Below are 18,626 nucleotides of genomic sequence, written 5' to 3' on the forward strand. Positions count from 1 at the left end.
ATATTGGGACTCCACACATTTCTGTCCCTTTTGCTTCCTGGCTGTCAGTGGGTGAGCAATTGCACCTCTACACTCTCTTATTATGATGTATTGTGCTCCACAGGTCCAAAGCAATGTGTCCAAGGGACCATGAACTGAAATAGTGAGGTAAGATAAATCTTTTCTCCTTGTAAGTTGATTATCTTGGGTATTTTGTCACAGTGACAGAAATCTGACTAACAGATATAACATATATATACATAGATGTAACATGATCTATCATTTAAAAAGACCATGTTGGCTGTTAGGGAGGCAGCTGGAAGAAGAAGAGCAAAAGTGGAGAGACCAGTTGGGGGCAGGTGAAGGATGATGAAATCACCTATAATTATAGAAGTAGAAATGGTGAAAAAAGGCTGAGTTGGATTGGAGAATAAAATTGACAGGACTCCCTAATGGATTGGATGGAAGTAGGGGAGGGAAAGATAGGGAAGAAAGGGACTTAGGAATGAGGACTAGGTTTGGTCTGAATACCCAGGTAAATGGTGATACCCTGAACCAATATAGGGAAAACTGAGAATGGTGGGGGCAGGGGTGCTGTGAACAGTTTGCAGGGGCAAGAAAGGTCCATAAGGAAGTCAATTGTTCTGTTCAGCCATGCTATTTTTCTGAGGCTTGTTATATTACAAGTGAAAATATTGCTTAAGTGGTAGACTGACTCTATAGCTAAGAGTCCAGATTTAGTCCAGGCTGGAGGTACTTCAAAACAAGTACCAAGATGAGATCACCTGGTGACTAAGACACAGAGGAAGACAGAGGACAGATAATTAGATATTGAATCACCGTATAGGTACATAGGTGCTGTGAGAGGAGAAATATCACGTAGGAGGAAAGGAAGATTGCTCAGGAAAGTTTCATGAAAGACTTATATCCAAACTTTAAGAGTTCATGAAAAACTACAGTGACATTATATCTATGAAGCTGCTGGCTCAGAGTGGTGATTTGCTATTGGTCAAACAACTAATGGTGGTCTGACTGTAACTGTGTTTAATACTTGAGCAATTTAAGTCAAATGTCATGGAGGGGGCTGGGGATGTGGCTCAAGCGGTAGCGCGCTTGTCTGGCATGCGTGCGACCCGGGTTCGATCCTCAAGCACCACATACCAACAAAGATGTTGTGTCCGCCGAGAACTAAAAAAATAAATATTAAAAAAAAAATGTCATGGAGGGAGGGACTATTAAAGAGGCAGTCAGGCAGGTACCCAGGAACACCAGTTCTAAAGTCATCTGCCTGAGTTCACCATCTGGATCTGCCACTCACCAGTTTGGTAACTCTAAACATATTACTCAACATCTCAGTATTTTAGTCATCTCTTCAGTAAATGGGCATACCACTAACAGTTAAGCACTTAAGGACTGTCATGTTCCTTGTACTAAGATTTTACATGCATTATTCCACACACCCCAACCCCAACAATCAATGAGCTGATTGACCTTATCTCCAAATTACTGCTAATGAAATGGGAGCACATTCCTCCATTCCACTAAATATTTACTGTGCGTCTGCAATGTTTCTGGATGGGACTATCAGCAAACTAAGCAAAACCCTGCTTTTGTGCAGTTTCAGCCTGGGTTTCAAAGGGGAGGGAATGATAAATTTAAAAAATATGTATATTATATGGTAATCGGAAGATGATAAATGCTATAGAACAAATGGATAGGATAATGGAGCTAGAGAAGTTGTGATTTTTAGTAACTTAACCTCAGTAGACTTAACTGAGGCAAAGAAATTTGAGCAAAGCTTTAGCAGGTGAGGAGACAGAATGGCAAGTGCAAATAAGGCACTTGGGGGCATATTTGCCTACTGTCCACCAACAATTCCATGTAGGGGTAGAGCAAGGGATGCGGTGATGCACTCAATTTTAAGAACTTTTGACTTTTCCTCTGGATGAGATGGGGCACAAGAGACCTGTTCTGTCCAAATGAATAACTTGACCTCCGTTTTAAATCCATCCTTCTGTTTAAGTTCAAGGTACTAAGGTTAGAGAGTGAATACAAAATCTGCAGCCAGGCAGTCTGGAGTTGGAAGTCTACTCTGGGATTTAAAAATGAGTCGACACCACAAAAGCTCGCACAGCTGCCAGCGCCTCACAGTGCTGACCCACCACCGTGGTTACCGCGACCGTTTCATTTATACTCCGCCCCGACTACCGCCCTCTGGCTCCTTGGCTTCAGGCTCAGCATCCACTCTCAGCTGTGCCTCCACGTAGCGCTTCCCCGGCGACGGATTGCGCAATTCGTGCAGCGGGGCGGAGTCTGAACGTAGGCGGGGCGGCGACCGGAGGCGGGTAGCCTGCGCGCCCGGCAGCAGACGCGACAAGGAAACCCCGAGGGCCACCGACGCCCGCGGTGTACGCTTGCGCACACCCGATCCCGGCCTCCAACATTCCAGGGCCGCCAGCGGCCCCACCCCCAGTTCCGGGGCGGAGTTTCTGGTTGCGCCTGCGCACAAGCTCGCCGCACCCTACGCCTGCGCGCTTGGACAGCCCGGCCCCATCCCCCAGGTTTTTCTGGTGGGGGAGGGGGCACGTCTCGGCGAGTCACGATGATGGCGGCCACCATCCTGTGGTGAGGTAGCGGGTTCTCAGCTGCTCTCGTGGGTCCCCTCGCTCCTCCTGTGGACTCAGTGGACGGCGCGTGAAGAAGCACGCGGCTCGAGCTCGCAGGGAAGGCCGCAGTCGCGGGAGCAGCGGCGCGGCCCCAGGCACGGGCTGGGGGAGAGGCCGCTCCGCAAGGCGAATGTGACAAGCCCCCACCCCCACCGCCTTCCTCCTGAGAGCGCGAGGAGCGCGGGCGACCCCGGGGCGGCCAGGCCACAGACCCCGCCCAGAGGCCCCCACCCGGCGCAGGCCCGGCAGCGGAGCTGCGGCGGCACCATGCAGGTCACCCTGAAGACCCTCCAGCAGCAGACCTTCAAGATCGACATCGACCCAGAGGAGACGGTACGTGCGGCGGGGCCGCGGGCCCAGTGGGGGCGGCCGCGTGCGGGAGCTCCAGGCGCCCGCCAGGCCTGGGCGGGGGGCGGCGCACGGGCCCGCAGCCGGGACCTCGGGAGAGCGCAGCTGGGCCCCGGCGGGGTGCGGCGGGCCGACCCTCCCGATGCTCCGTGGGCTTTGTGGCCCGAGAAAGGGGAGACGGAGGCCGGTCTCCTGGAGGCAGATGGCGTGGAGCACACGCCCGCGGGCACGGGAGGCCTCGGCTCGAGCGCGTGGTGTGAGGCGGGAGGGGGAGGGGAGGGGAGGACGGGGCCGCCTGGGCCGTGGAGCTTGGCCTGCTGGTGTGGTGCACAGGTGGGGGAGGGCGATGTAGGCGTCGTCACCACCCCTGCAGGGACCTGGTTAGGCACTAAGGTCTAGGAGTTGGTAACCTGAGATGATGAGCCTTGAAAAAGTATCAGGTTCTGTCTGCAGCCTGCTAGAGGTGAGTGGTGAGAGGTGGGGAAGAGGAATTCTTTGCCCCTTCTCCTTAGAATTGTTAGACCTTTGATTTGTGTTATCACAGGTTATTTTACCACCGCCGTGCGGCCACCCAAACCCACACCCACATAAATTGTCCTCTGAGGCCTGTTAGTGAAGATTTTTTTTTTTTTTTTGCCTGAGAGCCCTTCGAATCCAGGCTCAAGTCTCAGCTTCAGATTTAACGGGTTCTGTCTCAGAAGTTCTGGAAGGAACCCTGCAACCTCTATGACCGATCCCCGAATAGTAGCTTTCAAGAGGAGAAATACATAAAAACTGCAAATGGCTTCAGCTGTTGGGGTTTTAAATACTTCAAAAGTTCACTTGATAAATTCTGATGCTCTCTTCTGTATTTCTAACTGCAAAAAGTGACACGGTTAAAGTTAATTAAACTTTTTACCAAGAATCTTAATGTCATGAATGTAAATTCGCTTGTATGTTCTGGGATTGGGCTGCTGTACACCATCAAGATGGTTACAGTACGAGGTTTAAACTAGCAACTTACAGCTTACCCCCCTCCATATAATTTTTTTTTTTTTTTTAAGATGAGGCCTTGGTGTTAAATAGAACTCCGTTCCTTTTGTGGCCCTGTAACTCATTTGCTAGAGAAAATTACTTAGTGTTATCTAAACAGGAATACCTGTAGAAATGTATGGATTAAGTGGTATTTTGTTCTCCGTCAGTAAATGAAATCGATTATTTAATCATTGGACACCTTTGAGTGATGATGCAGTGTTAGATTTCTTATAAAGTTTTCTATGTCTTTACTTTCTTAAAGGAGAGTTCCTAACCTTTTTACAGTTGTGGAACACAATGACTTAATATCAGGATATTTCATTGTTGTAAAACATATGTAGCGTGTATAATAAATTCTTAAAGTTTCGGAAGATTTATATATGAGAGACTTCAGTGTCCTCAGAAGTAATTGTCAACATCCAATGGACTGATATTACGAATAGAATAGAATTTTTCTTGAACATTCCCTTACTACTTGTGTATTAGTAAATTGGAGGATGAAAGTTAAAATTCAGTTGACTGTTTTGAATAATTTTTAAACAAAACTACATAAAATAAAATACCTCTTTGCCTTTGATTGTTTGTGGTGATAAATGTTGGTGCCCTTTTGCCACTATAACTATCAGCATCATATTCAGAATTAATGTCAGAATTACCAAAACCTAAGATTTTATTTTATTTTTTTAATGTGTGGTGTATTGAAGTTCTGCAGTGACTCCATACTCCACTGAAATCAGAGTCTGTAACATTTGTATAAATTCTCAACTACATTTATCTTCCAGTAATTTACAGGGAATGTATTAGTATATTACCCAACTATATTTTCAGTAAGCTCATTGTTACAATGGCTTCCTCAACTTTTTGTTATTATTTATATAAATTGTTGCTATTAATTTAAATGTAAAAGCTAATAGTTCAAAAAAAGTTTTTCAAAACAACTGTTCTAATTCCATCTTTTTTTTGTTTGTAGTGGGAATCAATTCAGGGCCTCAGACATCTGCCAGTGTGCCATACCCCCTGCTCTTATTTTAACTTCATAATTAGTGTTTATTTTTGATACAGTGCTTTAGAATTCCTATAAAAAGGAAACATTGAAAATAATTTTCAGTGTGATGTTTCTAGTTTGTGAAACTATGTAACGAGAGGTTTTAGAAATAGATCTAAAATTTAAGAAAGGATAGAATTCTTAGTGAGATCTGTAGGTATACCTACAATTAATAGATTTGGGCTTCTCAGATCTGTATTTTGGTAGCTTAAAATTTGGTTCAATTTTTACCTGGAACGAACCAGGGAAATTAAATAACTTAAGGTTGCTAGTATAGAAACTTCCTGGGTTCTAGATGAGCATGAGGAGGAAGAGAAGATTGAGAGATGGTGGGTATTAAAGATTCATTTGTTGAATAAGTAAATGTTTAGTGAGCTATGCTGGCTGGACTGGAGGAGTTACAGGGACTTATAGGAAGGTCATGATTTGGGTCTAATGGGAGCTTTATTGACCTAACTGCTCTGGCTAAAAAGGGTAGTAGAAAATGAAAAAGGCAAGATAATTTGTTTTAAAGGTGTTTTTATTTGCTCTATTTTTTGAAAGTTGGAAGTCTTTCCCTTATTATTTTTTACCAGTGCATGACCATTATCATGCACTGCCTTTATTGTTAACCTTTGCAAAGCTCTTTTTATTTTTACTGTAGTAGTGCATCTCCTCTTTAAGAACATATAAGCAATAAGAAACAGTGAAATGTGTTACAAGTGAGATGGGGAGACTTTTCTTTCATTATGTGATATTCTATTTTTAATAGATTGACTTACTATAAAATATAGAAGATAATTAAATAACCTACATACTAAAGCATTGTGAGATGGCTGATATACCGCTATTCTTAAAAGATAAAAATTCAACAGTTTGATGTGATGGACATTTAGGAGAAAATGGAATGCATATAGTTTTTAAGCTCAGATCCAAAGTCACTTAGTTTTTTGTTGGTGCTGCTTACAGCCATTAATTAAGAACAGGCAGATTCTAGAATAAAAATTTTGAAATCATTGCAACAGGAGTATGTGGTATATAGAATTATCCTATATGTGCTAACCCCGACACTGGTTATGTGCTTTAAATAATGGGAGTGGGAAGCCAGTAAACTTTAAATGCAGGACCTGAAATGAAGTTACATTACTATATAAGTGACATTAAAACTGTACATTAGATGATTTTGATAAGAGAATTATGAAGTTTTGACTTCTATAAACAGCATATTTAGTGTGTTGTACAGGAATCTACAGTTACCTCATTTGTGGTTTATTTTTGTGATGATGGTGATTGTTATAAAGTATTTCTTTAGTATTAGTTCTGTGTGTAGTATTTGTTAGCCATTATTTACCAACAGATTGTTTCTGTTGTGATTTATTGTATTTTCAATATAGTCATGCTATATACAGTGCCTTAAACATTGAGTAGTAGTACATAAAGTACCATATTGTAGAGGTGAAATGAACGGTTCTTGGCATATTGGTAGAACAGATATGTGAAGAAACTGGAGTCTTGTGTGGTTTCTACCAGAGCTGTGTTTTCAGAGCCTGGCACATTGTAGGCACATAATGAAATCTTTTTAATGAATTAAATACATTCTTTTGGTGAAATGTCAAGTCAGTGCTCCCTCAGTGTAGTGTGTTTGCATGTTGATTCATTTATTTAACAAATATTTATTAAGTACTTACTATTAGATGCCAGGCTGGACTCTCATGATGTGTATGTATATTCTAGAGGGATAAGATACAGAAAAACAAATATAAAGAAGTAGGCAATGATAAGTGCTGTGTAGAAAACTGAATAGTGTGAGGTGATGGTGTAGTGCTTGACTTTTAAATAGACTAGTCACAGAAGGTCTTTCTGGGTAAGGTAACATTTAGTCTGAGATCTGAATAATGAGCATTCAGAGATGAGGGGAGTGTTTTCTGTAGGGGACTGCTAGGGCACAGACCTTTAAAAAGAATTTAAGAGTGTATTTTGGAAATCAAAAAAGACCTGTATTGCTGAGGTAAAGGGGAGATTAGAGTTAGGCAAAGGGCCAGAGGATGTGTTGTGGGCTAGGGTTTTTTGAGGTAAAATGGGAAGCCTTCATCAGCAGTGGGGAATTTCATTTATAATTTTAGAAAGTTACCTTGATGCTGTAGGGAAAGTGGATGTAGGGTGGGCAAGAAGGAAAACGGTGAGACCTGTTAGGAGGCTTGCACAATACTTTTAAGCAATCACAGTTTGGATTAGGGTGGGAGTGGAGGATGGAATTGGGGTATGTTTGGGAAGGGAGAGTTGAATTTTTTGATGGGTTGGAATGATACAAATTGAGAAATCAAAGATTACACCTAAATTTTGGTTATACAGATTGTGTGAGTACTTGTGTTCTTTCCTGAAATGTGGAAGGCTGAGAGAGTAGCAGGATTAGAAGTTAGGGTAGGAACTCAAATTTAACGTGCTTGTTAAATATTAAATATTTGTGTGGAGATATTTGTTATGAGGGTGGATTAGAGAAAAGTTTGGGCTGGAGATAGAGACATGAAAATAGCCAGCGTATGTGGTAAACTTGAAGCCCTGGGACTGGATGAGATCTCCAGCAGTTGTTTTCAGTGCCTATTCCTTGAGAAAATTGATCTCTAATACCTAAGTTTTGTATGTAATTAACTTTTGTGCTTTTTATAATTGTTGGACTTTGGTGAGAATGTTGCTAGGAGGATGGATTTAGTTAGGGTTGAATCCTGAGCTGCTCTGATACTTGGAGATAAACAGAGATCAGTTAAGGAGTAACATTTGAGATAGTAAGTATTTAAAAAAAAGTTTGTAGGAGGAAAAAGGGTCAAATGTATCTAATGCTTGAGCAGTTAATAGTAAGATGAGAACAGAAATGAGAGCTCTGATTTTGGCAACTTGGAGGTCATTTGTGACCTGCTTTCTTTTAGTAGAGATATTGCCAGAAGCTAGATGGAAGTGAATTGAACAAGGAGCAGTATGTGAGGAAGTGGAAATAGTAGCCTCGGACTTAGAGTGTTACTTATCTTTGACATTATATCCCCTGCCTCGCTGCCCTCCACCCTCCCCCCCTCATACTGGGGATTAAACTTGGGAGCACTTGACCATTGAGCCACATTGCCAGCCCTATTTTATTTAGAGACAGGGTCTCACTGAGTTGCTTAGCACCTTGTTGCTGAGGCTGGCTTTGAACTCCCGAGCAGCGGGATTACAGGCCTGCTCCACAGGGCCCAGTTCTTTTTCTTGATGTCCCTGCTTTTATTTGTGACTTAAAGTAAATATAAGATTGAACACAGTAATTCTAAGCTTGATAACATATAGTAGATATTGTTTTAAAAGAAAAAAAAAACCCATACAACATTGTGAAGAGTATGTATATAGTAGTGTATTTTTTTTTAAAGGAAATTAAAATCAACAGTAAGTGGTTTTGGTTGTTTCATTTTCTACAAAAGATAGTCTTGCCTAGATCTCTGTCCTTCTGTTCTTTTTTTTTTTTTTTTAAAGAGAGAGTGAGAGAGGGGAGAGAGAGAATTTTTAATATTTATTTTCTAGTTCTTGGCAGACACAACATCTTTGTTGGTATGTGGTGCTGAGGATCGAACCCGGGCCGCACGCATGCCAGGCGAGCGCGCTACCGCTTGAGCCACATCCCCAGCCTGTCCTTCTGTTCTTTAATCTCATTATCTAGTGATCTTCCTTTTATTCTGCTTCAACTATTCAGTCTCAGGACATGTAACTATCCCTCACTATTCCTAGTAAATATTATCTCTTCCTCCATTACCAGTAAACTTAGTGTTTCACACTACATTCCCTCTGATTCCAAATCTAATGAGATTTATAATCCATTTTATCCCATTACCTTTTCATTGGCCCTTACACCTCATGTTAACACTTCCATTTTTGTCCAGCTAAGATAGAGGCAGTGAATATACTCATTCCTTTGGAGGAGTTGGCGAAGCATGCCTGTAACCATGCTGCCTGTGTTTAAGTCTTCCCTGAACCAATTGATGTGTGACCTTGGTCAAGTTACCCAATCAGTGCCCATTTCCTCATCTGTAAAATGAGGACAGTAGCTCTGAAAATAAATACGTTTTTGAAGGTTCTCTGAGTTTGGGATAATATGTAATATAATGCTTAAGTACAGTTACAGTGCTTGGCAACATGGTCCACTCTTATACCATTGTTCTGATTTGGGAAACCCCAATGTAATTCAACTGGATTTTGTGTTTACATCAGTGCAGCCAAAGAAAAATGTATAGCTACATGGACTTGTCTCACTTGAATTCATGAACATAAAAATTAATTTGACCTGTAGTGTACTCCCAACAGTCCACATTTCACTCATCCTTTCGTTCTTCACTGCCATATGGACATTTTTTATTTTCTCTTCTTATTTTCAACTATTAATAGTCCCTAGTTTTTATTTTATCAAGAATTCCAAACAATTGGGATAGAACCTCTACAAGGTCCTATCATAGTCTATATACCTGCTGGCCTTTTAATTGTGGATTATACTTACCTAAGGCCAATCCCTCTACTTTTCTTTAATATCTGTATCATATCTTCTTTTCTCTTTTGCATCTTTTGTTTTTCCACTTCTAGAGTGCATAAGCATCTTTTCCCATCTTAATAAAGCCCTTGTCGCCACATCTCTTTAGCTACTGCTCTATTTCCTTGCCTCTCACAAAACTGTTTACATTTTTTCCACATCTTTCTCTCTTTCAAATGCACCATAATGCTCCTAGAGGGGTTGCCACCACTTAGTATTTATATTTTGTTCTTGAGCACGATACTTTAAAAATCTTTCTCATTTGTAAAATGGGATAATAATGATTGACCTGTCTTCCTTAAAGTTGATGTGAAAATCAGGTGAAATAAGGAGTCTAAAAAGTTATATAGTGAATTGTGAAATTAGAAATAAATTCTGATATTTTTATGCAAATTCTGCTTTTATCAGTTTTTCTTTATTTTGATCAGTCTTTTCACTGTCATTTTTTTAAAGGTTTGTGTGAATGAGATATTTTCATTTTCTCAGCTTGACACATCAGCAGTTTAGAACAGTGAACAAAGTCCTGCTGTTTTGACTTGAAAATAGAGAAATTTTTTTGGATAAGTGATATGTAAAATTTCCATTTCCATTTTGAAAGAAATGTACTAAATTTAAGTCTACTGTAGCAGAGTGGATCCTGCCAAATTTGCTATACCATCTATTCCCTATAAGATCAGATAAATTTCTTTGTGTGATATGATAAGTTGGCATGGTTATTTAGCAACCTAAATGCCAGTTTACATGGTTTCTGTTGGGAAAATAGATTCTGGACTTTAAAAAAAAAAAGTGAGTTTTACAGCCAAATGAACTTTATAATCTCTTTAGAAATTACGTAAACCTATTCCAGCAGAGGAAGCAGATCAGGTACAAATGACTGATGCACAAGTCGTAGATACAATCCTCAGCCTCTTTCCCCCTCACACTTCTGGTTGAATTAGGTAGGCAGCTTTTTTTTTTCCCCTCCTTCCTTTCTTCCTTTTTTTTTTTTTTTTTGCACTAGATTCATTCTTTGCTTGCATAGAAATTTTATTATCATTACCATTATTATTAGAACTGGGGATGGAAGCCATGGCAGTGGACTGCAAATTCACCTCCCACTCCCCAGTTTTTTATTATTTTGAAAGTGTCTCACTGAGTATTTGAGGCTGACCTTGAACTTGTGATCTTTGTGCTTCAGTCTCCCTAGTGGCTAAGATTTCAGGTGTGCATCACCAAGACCAGCTTATTTCTCTAGAAACTTTAAAATCTGTGGGTCTCTTGGAGTTCTGCTTTCTCAGTTTTCAATTGTTGTGTCTGTTTTGATCTTGTTGAAATTGTGCAGTCAGTAACATATTTTAAATGTGATTGAGTTGACATGTATAGGTCCTGAATGCCATTTTACATGGTTTCTGTTGGGAAAATATATTCTGGATGATAACTCCAGTTTGAGGATTATCTTTGTTACTCTCTTCTCATATAATACTATAATATCAGTTGAAATGTCCTTTCATGTTTTACATTTTTTTATTATTATTATTCCTTGGATCTAGAAGGGAAATTTTCCCATTTCTATTGAAGTCAGCAGTCATGTTTATATAATCAATTCTGTGTTTTAAAATTATCCCAAACCTACTTTTGAGAAGAAATTTAGGAGCTTCTTCTTGGTGCCTGTGCCAGTTTTTCAAATGGAAACCAAAAAGGAAAGTTTTTGAAATCCTTTTGTAAGCATATTTGGCTTTGGGAATCTTTTTCTCTTTTGCTGATAGGTAACCACCAAAATTTGATTGGTGTTATTTTTGATTAATTAGATTATGTGGTAGTAGAACTACCCCTCCCTGTATAATCTCTCAAAATTGCAGCATAATGTATGTAACTCCAGTTTTCTCTAAAAATGGTTAAATTATCTAGGCTTGTTGTAGTAAATGAAGCAAAAAGTATAAGACCTTGACCTGTTAAGTAACAACCATTGTGTACTTTGTTTTCTTCCAGTCCTTTAAAAAATATTTCTACAGGTAATACATAAGCACTACACTTTAAAAAAATTTTTTTTGTTTATCCATTGACTTCCTTTTAAAGATAACTGTAGATATTCCATTCATTAATATTGCATAGTATTCGTGAATGTTTGTGCAATGATACCATTTCATCTCAATTGACATTTAACAAATGTTTTCAGTTTTTTGTGTTATAATGGCATATAACTTTGTCTTGACAAACTTAGTCAAAGGCAGACAGACTGCTTTAAAAATGCCTGAATTAGTGCTCCAAGTACAACAGTATTTGATGTGCTGACTAACTAGTGAGGATTCACATTTAATAGTCTGCCTCCAGAGCTTGTGTCCTTAAACCTTTTCTCTTCATGTGTGTTAGTGTCGTCATTAGAAAATAAGAATAGTATCACCTGCATGTGTACTACAGGTAATACATAGGCACTACCTGTGTAGTACAGGTAATACATAAGCAGCATAGTTGGTTTGTTTATGCCAACATTACCACAAGTGCATGGGTAATGTGTTGCACTACAGTGTTATGATGACTGTGATGGGAATTAGTTTTAGCTCCATTTTATGTGGTTCACTGTTGGCAAAAATGTTGTGCCACAAATGACTGTACTTTCAGTGGTTGTTAGCCTGAACTAGTGTAGTGCCAACGAGATGCATTCATAGTGTTCAGATTAGGAAACTAAATGGTAGGTTTAGCTTGTGTTTGCACTTTCAAATAGCTATTATGATTACCTCTCTTTGGAGAGAAAGTAAAATCCGTACCAACTGTGTTTAACATTATATTGGCTGTGTTTTATTTTCAGAGGCACAATGTCATAAGAGAAAAGAATGTGAATGGAAATGAACTGGCTTTCAGGGAGAAGTTGATTCTAAAGCTGGGATGAGAAGAATGGGAAACGGTTTAGCAGACTATTCACTGGAGGGGGAGTCAGAACAAGTGGAATGAAGGGATAGCACTTTTGTTAATGGGAAGAGAGGAGATTAGATAGATGTGGATGTGATAAGATGCGCCAGTCCTGTGGCAGGAAGTTGAGGATGAGTTCTTCTCTGATATTTTCTGTTTTGAATAAAGTAGAAAGTAGAGTTTGCAGAGCAGGGGAGGGGGTGTTGGGCATCAGATTTGGAGGAGAGGGCTGGTCAGGATAATAGATAATGAGTATCTTTCCTTTTCTCCAGGAGTATTTTCAGGACTGGATGTAAATGTGTATAGAGTCAGATATATAAAAGGTTCAGATTAGCTAAATGAGGTGGAAGAGTTTGACATTGTAGAGTGATTGGGATACTGCTAGAGATTACATTATGTTGGTTCATGTAGAGAATTTTGCCTAACAGAAGCACTGGAGTCTGATATTAGGAAGAAGGTGATAGGAGGAATGGCAGTGTTGTCCAAGAGAGTGGTAGTGAAGATTGAAGTGAAGGCAGAGACTAGGGACCAAAGTATCTGCGAGGCTTTGGAGCAAGTGTAATGAAGAGTTGTTGAGAGCCAGCAGAAATAGATGATTGTTATCTTGTAATTTCAAAGATACAATAATTTTATGGATGACAGAATTCAGCCTGTGTCCTGTGAGATGACTTAAATGGATTGGAAGTAAATATCATTGTTATTGAGATGAAGAAATGACACCAAAATTTTGGACAGCTCATTGAACCCATTCCAAATTCTAGTTCAGGTACTTTTTGATCTAATTTGTTTAATAATGATGATGTTATTTCCTTCATATTACTTTTATGGTCACTTATTTATTCAGCACTTAATAAATAAGCACACACTATATGCTCAACCACTATGTCCTGTACTGAGAGCTGAATTTACTCACAGTTTTATCATCTAATAGAAAAAAACAGTATATATTAGATAATGGTATGTAATTTGTTATTCTCAAGTTTGCTGACTTGATTTTCTGGGTTCTTTTTTAAAAAATTCTTGTTTTAGGTTTATCTTTGACATTTTGGAACAGTGGAAAATAATTTGTTGAGATCTCTGGATATTGAGGAATGTCAATAGCAGTGATACTACTGACCCATTTCTGGAAGATTGGTGTAGCAAGGGTGATCACTGTGGCATTTACAAAATGCTTTAAAAGTTTTAAGTCACAGAGATAGATGATTTTGGTTCTATCTCTTCATCTGTGAAATGGAGTGGATGGTATTTTCATTGGTTCCAGAATTTTAAGGATTATGTAGATTTTGCATGTTAATGTATTTGAAGCTAAATAAAAAGTCCAATCTATTTTTTTAATTGAACAAAGCAGCTATCTTTATCCCCTTAACATAGGCTCAGAACAGTTTACTTAGACAATTTTCAAAACTAGTCTGGAAATTGGAGGAAATGGAATCTCCCCCTTGATGATCCTTGTGCTTTTAAAATAATGTAGTTCCAGCCTGGTGCAGTGTCACACCCCTATAATCCCAGCCACTCAGTAAGCTAAGGCAGGAGGATCACCAAGTTTGAGGCCAATCTCAGCGACTTAGTGAGACCCTGTCTCAAAATAAAAAAATTTTACAAAGGATTGGGGACAGAGCTGAGTGACCAAAGTGCTCCTTGATTCAATACCCATTATCAAAAAATAACGTTCCATTGAGGCACATGGAAGAGCCAAGTTCCCTTGATGTTTTTACTCTTGTACCATCCTTTCTTGTCAGTTACTATCACAGTAGTTCTCAGCCTTAGTTGAACTTTGAACCACCTGTATTTTTTTTTTTTTTTAAATACTGTACTGTGAACTCCTCAGTTGTTTTAATTGGTCTTTGTAAAACCCAGGAGTGATTATAATGAAATATTACAACACTCTTAAAAATGAGTCATTTACCTTTTAACATTCATATTTAACCTTTAATACTGAAGTATTATTATGGATGAGACCAGTTTAGAATACTTTTCTTTACTTTCCTTCTCTGTGGGAAATAAGCCCATAAACTTTTTATGCAAAACCAAATCTTTGATTTTCAGATCTTTGTTTTAATTTGTCGAGTCAACTAGTGAAGTTCTTAAAATCTGTGTGTAATGGGAAGATTATGTCTTTTGTATCTATAAGTACAAGTTAATGGTAAGTTTGGGGGTGTGATATTAGAAAGACATGATTGTAGTTTTTGGAAGTATTTGTAATTAAAATATTAAAATTTTAATTTTGCATTATTTATTCAGAGTGTGGATTGTCACTTTTTGTTTAGGCTTTTTAAAAAAAATCTTTATTGTTCCTATAGGTGAAAGCACTGAAAGAGAAGATTGAATCTGAAAAGGGGAAAGATGCCTTTCCAGTGGCAGGCCAAAAATTAATTTATGCAGGTATGAATTAAATATTGAAATTAATATACTGTCTTGTTTATAGTGACATTCTTTTAGTTTTAGAAATGTTATCTTACAAATTATACTATATTCAAATTGATTCTGTCAGAAACATAATTGTATAGATAAAAGTGATGAAAGCAGTCATTTGAATATGGCATTAATATTCAATCTTCTCTTTATTCACATTTTCCCTACATATTTTCCATTGAATGGTATAATTTTTATGTATTTTCATCTTTTTAAAGCATCATGTAATTGGCTTTTGTGTTTTTAATCAAACAGCATTTTGGTTTTTTTTAATCTGCATTAAATGGTTATACTGATTGTGTTTGTTTATGTGCTCGAAATCATTCCTGTAAAATTAAATTTATATTAAGACTTCTTATAAATCAATAAGGAAAGGATGATCCAGTTTTAAAAATGAAAAACTAAAGATGTGAATAGGAAATTGCAAATTTAATTAGCCTCATTGGTAACCAGGACAAGGTATGTTAAAAGTAGACTCAAAACCCAAATTTAGTTGAGAAAAATTCTCTTTGTTCTTCAAAGGAAGTACTGAACGCTGTTGTTATAGTTATCAGTACAGTGGTCTTTGATTGCCTGCAGATTCTTTTGTCTTTGCTGGATAAAATTTCGTAGTATTTCTTTAAGATGGTTTAGAAAAAATGCCAGCCTTGTGATCCCCAGTATTTTTATAGGTCAGAATTCAGAAACCTAATAAGATGTCTTAGGCATAGAACTGCAATTTTTGGTGCCTGTCAGCCTGTTGTCTAATTCCTATAAAAAATAGAGACACTATTCCTTTCTGGTTTGATAATTGCAGCTTTTAATGCAGTAATTTTTAAAAATGAGAAACTAAATTAAGGAAACGGAAACCTCAAGGAGTCCTGACTCTTAGTATAACTGCATTTGTTTACTTTGTGCATTACCAAGTTCTGTACCATCTTCTCTTTTCTTTTTTTTTTTTTTCTCTTTTCTTGTATACCATGTCATTTTCTGAAGTGTCTTTTAGTATCTTACATTTCTTTTTTTTTTTTTTAAAGATAATTTTTTTTAATATTTACTTTTCAGTTTTTCGGTGGACACAACATCTTTATTTTTATGTGGTGCTGAGGATCTAACCCAGCGCCCCACGCACGCCAGGCGAGCACGTTACCGCTTGAGCCACATCACTAGCCCAAGTATCTTACATTTCTAACATTGGAATATTTCTGATTTGTTAAGTAACTGGTTTTTAGGAGAAGGAAGTTTTGTTGTTCTTTCCTTCCATCAGGAGAGAGAATGTGGGTTATTTTCTAAGGAATATGAAAGTAATCACGATATTTAATTGTCTTTGTCTTTATAATCTCCCATTTCTCAGGATCTGTTTTATATTTCCTTGCCCAGCAAGTCTTTTATATAATTAATAACAGTTTTAAAATTGTTGGGCATTCTGTGTGTATTAGATATGTTTGACATCACTTAGTCAAATGCTTATGCCTTTTTAATTGTATTTCCATTCATTTTTATCTTGACTGATTGGGTAATGATTTTCTTTGGGACAAGAATTGATAGAATTAACATTGGTGATTAATAGAAAGTTGTTTTGACTTCATTTATGTGTCAAAGATTACTGTGCCTTAAAAAACATTGTTTTTCCTATGAATGTATAGGCAAAATCCTCAATGATGATACTGCTCTCAAAGAATACAAAATTGATGAGAAAAACTTTGTGGTGGTTATGGTGACAAAAGTAAGTTTCATCCTCATTCTGTGTGTCTTTATGCATGTTAGTCTTTTAAAAAATAATGACTTAGGTCCACACAGTGGACAGAATTTATATACATTCCATAGGATTACATATGTAACTGTCATTTTTTAAATTTACTTGAGTCAACCTTAAAGTTAATGGTTTTATACATTTGTAGTTTTAACATAATTTTTATATAAATTAAAACAGTTGAAATATGAAATGTATTGTTTTTGCTGGAGTAGTTAAATAACCATGTGATTTAAAATATGCTTAGAAACCTAGTAAATGTTATTCTGGGAATTTTAATTAAGGGTACTTTAAAGGGGCTTGGTAAGTTATATGCTAAATGTTACAAACTCCTCAAGGCAGAAAAGGTGTGTAATATAAACTCATTAGTTGATTGTCTTAATCTGAGAAAGAAGAGCTTCACATTACTATAATGAAGTACCTAAGGTAGATAATTTTTATAAGAAAAAGAGGTTCATTAGATCAGAATTTAGACATAAGGATTCCATTTTAATGATCTCATCAATTTCCAAAGACCCTTCCTCTAAACACCATAGTAAGATTGATTATTCATGTTCTTAATACCTTAAAATAAAACTTTGGGATTAAACTACTTGAATTGGGAGGAAGTGAGGCAACCCAAACAGTAGCAAGTAGTGTTATAGCATTGAATGTGAGTTTGAATTAATTAAAACAAGTTCATCAAAGATCAAAAATGGAATAAATATAAAGGTTATTTTCAAAGTCGCTACATAATTGATAGTAGAAAATGAAATAACTATTAATAATTAATTATATGTACTGAGAAACAAAAAGCAGCTAAATGGTTTAGATAGACTTGAAAATTTTTTAATCCAAGAAGAGCCATTTAGCTATACTTAAAGTACTTATTAAAAGTTCAGCTTTAAATACAGAGAAGGAATCAAGTGAGAAAACCTGTATCATCAAATATACATAATGCAAAATCTATCAATTTAACTATTTCCAAGTGTACAGTTTAGTAGCGCATAAGGGATATAGCACATTGCTGTACAAATATCACTACCATTCATCTTCAAAAATTTTATTTTCCCAAACTGAAACTCTGTACTCATTAAATACTCTTATTCTTCTTATCTTCAGCCCCTAGCAGCTAACATTCTACTTTTCTGTCTCTGAATTTGTCCTCATTAAGAGGAATCCTACAATATTTGTCCTTTTGTGACTTGGAGCATAATGTTTTCAAGGTTCATCTGTTTTGTGTAGCATATGCCATAATTTCCTTCCTTTGTAAAGTTATTTTTTTCATCTAGTTTTATACATATTACATAAGGGGGAATATGATAGGCATACATTTGGATATTTTGTTATTGTTAACATAGTCCTTTGGTATTGCATTAACCTTGACTATTCAGACTGTAAGAATTAAGCAGAAAAGATCTCAGAATAAGTGCATGTTTCCCAGGAATAGCTACTTGGTACTCTATTTATTACACAGAATCCTGATAATAATCATCGTTGTTTTTATTTTGAAGTTTATAACAGAAACCAACTATTAGTTAGGCATTATGGAAGCAAGGCCTTGTTACAGGGAGAGAGGAGAAACCAATTAAGATCAAAAGCAAGAAAAACTTCAAAAAGCCAAGGGGCTTGGTACTGTCAGGAATAAGGGTCAAGTATTGCTTTGTGGAAATAGGGACATTGGTCTACTACAGTAATCATCCAATCACAGATAATTTAAATAAAGCATTTAATCTAGATCAGTTAATATGTTTTAGTGCTAAAAATAGAAATCCTTACCCTTGTGAAGCTCCAGTTTATCCAGAATAACTCATTGCCTAAGGATTTCTGCTAACATTGGTATTTAAAGAATATTGATAAGGCCAAGCGCAGTGGCGCATGCCTGTAATCCCAGCAGTTCGGGAGGCTACACAAGTTTGAAGCCAGCCTCAGCAATGGTCAGTGAGACCATGTCTCTAATAAAAACATTCAAAAATTGGGCTGGGGATGTAGTTCAGTGGTGGAGTGCCCCTGAGTTCAATCCCCGGTCCTTCCCCACCACCC

General features: G+C 37.7%; 1 protein-coding gene across 1 annotated transcript in view; it reads left to right on the plus strand.

Moving 5' to 3' along the window:
* The first annotated feature begins 2,496 nt into the window (after positions 1-2,496).
* Positions 2,497-18,626, plus strand: part of Rad23b (RAD23 nucleotide excision repair protein B) — a 39,200-nt gene continuing 23,070 nt past the window's right edge. Inside the window, exons 1-3 of the mRNA XM_026391130.2 lie at positions 2,497-2,978; positions 14,761-14,842; positions 16,498-16,577. Of these exons, the coding sequence (XP_026246915.1) occupies positions 2,913-2,978; positions 14,761-14,842; positions 16,498-16,577 (228 nt within the window). The 5' untranslated portion in view covers positions 2,497-2,912. The remainder of the gene's footprint in view (positions 2,979-14,760; positions 14,843-16,497; positions 16,578-18,626) is intronic.

The sequence above is a fragment of the Urocitellus parryii genome, chromosome 4 (assembly GCF_045843805.1).
Source record: "Urocitellus parryii isolate mUroPar1 chromosome 4, mUroPar1.hap1, whole genome shotgun sequence".
Lineage (NCBI taxonomy): Eukaryota > Metazoa > Chordata > Mammalia > Rodentia > Sciuridae > Urocitellus > Urocitellus parryii.